This window comes from Sphaeroforma arctica (assembly GCF_001186125.1).
Source record: "Sphaeroforma arctica JP610 unplaced genomic scaffold supercont1.1158, whole genome shotgun sequence".
NCBI lineage: Eukaryota > Ichthyosporea > Ichthyophonida > Sphaeroforma > Sphaeroforma arctica.
This window is the reverse complement of record NW_014039400.1, coordinates 13,064-17,449: the sequence shown is the minus strand read 5'-3', so window position 1 is coordinate 17,449 and position 4,386 is coordinate 13,064. Positions and strand designations below refer to the sequence as shown.

The 4,386-nt window shown below is 41.7% G+C and overlaps 1 protein-coding gene across 1 annotated transcript in view; it reads right to left on the bottom strand.

The window, feature by feature from the left end:
* SARC_10168 (hypothetical protein) overlaps positions 1-3,592 on the bottom strand; it is a 4,349-nt gene extending 757 nt beyond the window's left edge. Inside the window, exons 1-6 of the mRNA XM_014295797.1 lie at positions 3,377-3,592; positions 2,205-2,332; positions 1,736-1,804; positions 1,239-1,396; positions 565-691; positions 87-241 (exon numbers count right to left, since the gene is read on the bottom strand). Coding sequence (XP_014151272.1) covers positions 87-241; positions 565-691; positions 1,239-1,396; positions 1,736-1,804; positions 2,205-2,332; positions 3,377-3,437 — 698 coding nt within the window. The 5' untranslated portion in view covers positions 3,438-3,592. The remainder of the gene's footprint in view (positions 1-86; positions 242-564; positions 692-1,238; positions 1,397-1,735; positions 1,805-2,204; positions 2,333-3,376) is intronic.
* Positions 3,593-4,386: the final 794 nt, after the last annotated feature.

Below are 4,386 nucleotides of genomic sequence, written 5' to 3'. Positions count from 1 at the left end.
ATATATCATACACTATACATGTGTTACATTTACATATGGGCTGAAACAGAAAATAGTACACAACTCTTGCATATCCATAATTATACCTGTATGCCGAATCTAGTTTTAGAGTTGGTAGCTGCATGAGATGAGCGTATACAGGGCCGTCACACTCGGTGTTTAAATCGCCACAGACCACCAGAGGGAGGGTAGCGTAGCATTCTTGTGTCAAAAATAGCGATAGCACCTTGATCTGCTCCAGCTACAAAATGAGGGAAAGGCATAGATAAGCTCGGTATACAGTGAAGAACATGTCATGTTTTTTTCAGACAGTACATTGGGCTATAGGAGTATAGATATCCAAGAGAATCGGTTGAGCAATGTTCCGATGCTTGTGTAGTAGATCGTAGTAGAACCATATCCCCAGAGTCAGCACGCACATGGTGCCGTATATAGGTGGACGACTTCAGTCACCTTTGCCTCCACATATGTGTGTGTACAGTTGCAAAACCCCGAGCATGTAAAAGTTCGGCGCTCATAAGTATGAGGTCAATCGATCTATATTCCAGCTAGTCCTATACCTACCCTGACATCCTCGAAATCGTCTTTGGCCTTCAGATGTGTGGTGACGACGTGTACCTTACGACTCGACCTTGTGTGTTGCAACACAACACTCAGTGCTACTTGATTGTCGTCATTGTTCAGTTCATCTCTGTGAAGGTAGTATCGCATATGGAGTTGTTGTGTTTGAATTTCAAGCATATGGTGTGGAATATGTGGAAACTCATAGTGTTTGATGAGTGTCGGGTATCTGGATAAACCGAGAGTGTCCAGTGAGACTCTGGTACTATTTCAATATAGACACACTGAACAGGTTTGTTCAAAAGATCCCCAACGATACGAGGCTGTATACTGCTTGCACATCACAGAGGTGTGAGATAAGACTGCAACAGTAGAGATGCATAGCTGGAGAGCACTACTGTATACATCATTAAACAGCCTGGGAAGTCACGCCACATAACGAACGCAGGTCAAGTACGTCACCCGACCACAAATTCTCCTCATGCTTTGTCCTGCTTGTAAACACCATAGTAGCAAATGTCTAAAAGTTCAAAAGTTATGCAGAAAGGGCTTCCATACATCAAGTTATATCTCTTCCACACACAGAAGTGACCGTAAGCATCTTAAAGTGAATGAGTCAAACCTTTTACATAAATCCAATTTTTTTTCTCTCGTAAGTACACGCTCATCGGTCCTACCTATACAAGAGGTCGTGGCGGTTGCCTAGTTTAAACTCGAGCGTCTTGTAGAACACTGCACAGCCGTCCAGAGAATCACCTTTGCTTTTCTTCAGAAACACGCCCTCGTATCCTTCGCAGCGCAATGCTGCATCGAGCTCATCGAAATGATCCACTTCCTACGGAACGGTATGGGTTAGAGACGAATTCAGACCGGGATGTGATAAGACAGCTACAGGGCACTTCATGCGAGGTCTCTAACCGGTACGCAATAGCCGCTACACACAAGCGGTCTGTATGGGGGTGGCTCCGCGCTCATGCACCTGGCGTACATGCACATATATACGCATTAAAGCACAGGACTAAGCGTGCTAAACAGCGCAAATGGTGCATATCTTGAGTTAACTCAAATGTCTCCCGAGTGCCAGTTTGAACGAGGTGAGGAGAATCTCTGAAACAGACTGAAGTTTGCCTCTCCCGAGCAAAGCAGGTACACGGACAGGGCAGACAACACACACCTCCAGACACACAACTGTGGGAGAGAAGCGCACTATCTCCTCCAGAATAAGCGGTGCTCGATGGGACCACTGTAAGAGGGTAGACAGGTTTGGCTTGTGATTAGAGGGAGTATGGTTATATACTCACGGATTAGGGTGTATGTGTGGCAGGTAGCATGTGTGAGCATGGGTAACCTCATGTGCATGCCACACATTCGAATACAATTTGTTACTGTATTAATGAAAGACATAATTATTATATGACTCCCCGGTCTAAAACTCAATTGGCGACATCTTGTGAGTTTGAGCGAAAAGTGACATACGGGGCAATTGCAGAGGAAAGTGCTAATCTGATCCAATATCATATCAAATGATACCCAACTACACGTGTAAATCGTAAAAAGGCCGTACTAAATACACATAAGGAAAGACAAACATATGTGATAGTACTTGCTAGTGTGTGTGGTGTTGTGTAATATGACATACCTACCTTCAGACACTCAGTACTGGCCAGCGGGAACGCAGCAGAGTATGCCAAACTGTCAGCCAGCACATTGAACTGCATTACGCTGAGCTTTATCTTTTGTAGCACAGTTGTACCGGTGGCTAGATTGGGGCCTATGCAGAGGTATATACGAGATTAGTAGAATTTTTAGTAGATTGGGGTATATGAAATGAGATTAATATAATTATTAGTAGATTGGGGTGTATGCAGAGGTATACACGAGATTGGTAGAATTATTAGTAGATTGGGGTGTATGCAGAGGTATATATGAGATTAGCAGAATTATTAGTAGATTGAGGTGTATGCAGAGGTATATATGAGATTAGTAGAATTATTAGTAGATTAGGGTGTATGTAGAGACATATTTGAGATTAGTAGAATTGTAAGGGCGTGCAATTGATGCACACAAGTGTTCAAACGACGACCACGTGAGTCACAAGCGGGGATCGCAAATGTCCTCAACATATTATTTTCCGTACAAGTGGAAAACCGCAGCAGTAGTTCACAGATAAAACACCTCAAAAGAAAATAGGAGCATGTATTCTATATGTGACCTAATTACACATCTTTATCTAATGGGTTCTGATATAGTACACCGGTGTACTGGGTACGTGGCAACAACAAATCAACTGCAGATGTGATTCACACTCGTGCAAGGTGTCGCTTCCCGACAGTCAGCGTTCCATAGCACAATATCTTGAAAAGACTATCCCGACCAACTCTTTAACTTAAGTAAAACAGTATGTTTGATCCCCTGGTATGTATTGATATATACAGGCATGTAAGTAAGTCAACTGTTATGCATGATTTTGACCATGGGCCTGTGTCAGTCGGTATTTAACCTTCACTTAAATTTATGGTGCATCGGTGCAAAATTCTAAGTTTCCCAACTTAAAGCTGTGTTTGCATATATATAACGTACTATGAGTCTCAAAGCTTATCCTTATCTAACTATTTTCAGAGGATTTCAATGTGTCTGACAAGTAATAAATTGACGCCAATCAAATCCAATTAGGGACTGGGTACAATACATTCCATTTGCATGACGAGTTCTAAAGATACCTTGACAATACGCTTTCAATGACAACGGCCGTGTCCTAACTACAAGCACCGCCATACATATATGTTTGTTCAAAACATTTATATACCAGACTTACTCTCAGCGACATCTGGGTCCGCATTCACAATGCATCGTGGAAGCAGTCTGGCCTTGGTCATCCTAACTTAAGTAATGCAATGTGTGCAGAAAGCAATCGAAACGCACTCTTTGATCAGTACTATATCGGTGTGTAAGTAAACCAGCAGTTATATCATCTACTGTTGCAAGCTAAATACTACTGCAAGTACAAGCTAAATATTTGTGTAGGCTCGAATATGAAAGTATCGTAGTGAAAGTGAGAATATTGTTGCCTTCTTACGTATAATCAATAAAAATATTCAGTGATTGAGAATCGTCCCGCCAACTCTATTTTTATTTTTGTAAGCTTATCGTTTCCATCAGCATGACCACGCTACTTGTACTAAGGCATAGCACCAGTACCGAATCACACTCAATGTGAATCCTTTGATATATTTTGTATTCAGTATATATACATATATCAGGAATTGTATACATTTTATATTCACAGTCGCACAAAACGAAGCAAAGTCTCTGCGGTTGAAGGCTTATAGAAGTGTGTAGCTTCATATCTCATGATTCTATTTTGTGTAAGAGATGCACCTGAAGTAGACAATCTGTAGAGCCGTGCTTAACATTGTATATCAACTGATATATCAAACTACATGTAGTGCACTTTGACTGGAAGCAATCATTCGTTCACAGAAAGTATATACACTCATACGACAAGATAACATAGTTGGCTATACAGACAATGATTCCGAAGCTCAGTATAGGTATGCCCACAATTGGGCCGCGGCCGTGTTTCCGAGCGCAACAGAACGAACAGAGTCATGATGGTATCCCATCAGGTAGTGAGGATATGACCACAATCAGCAATCCTACAACAGGTGCGTTTTCGAATATTCTTTTAAATTTGTATGAAATTTGTCTAAGTATCTTCCATCGATACAAATGTGCAGAAATGTCTAGTGGTACGAAAGTGTGTGCTTGAAAAGTGACACACACACATACATACACATACACACACACACACACACACACACACAC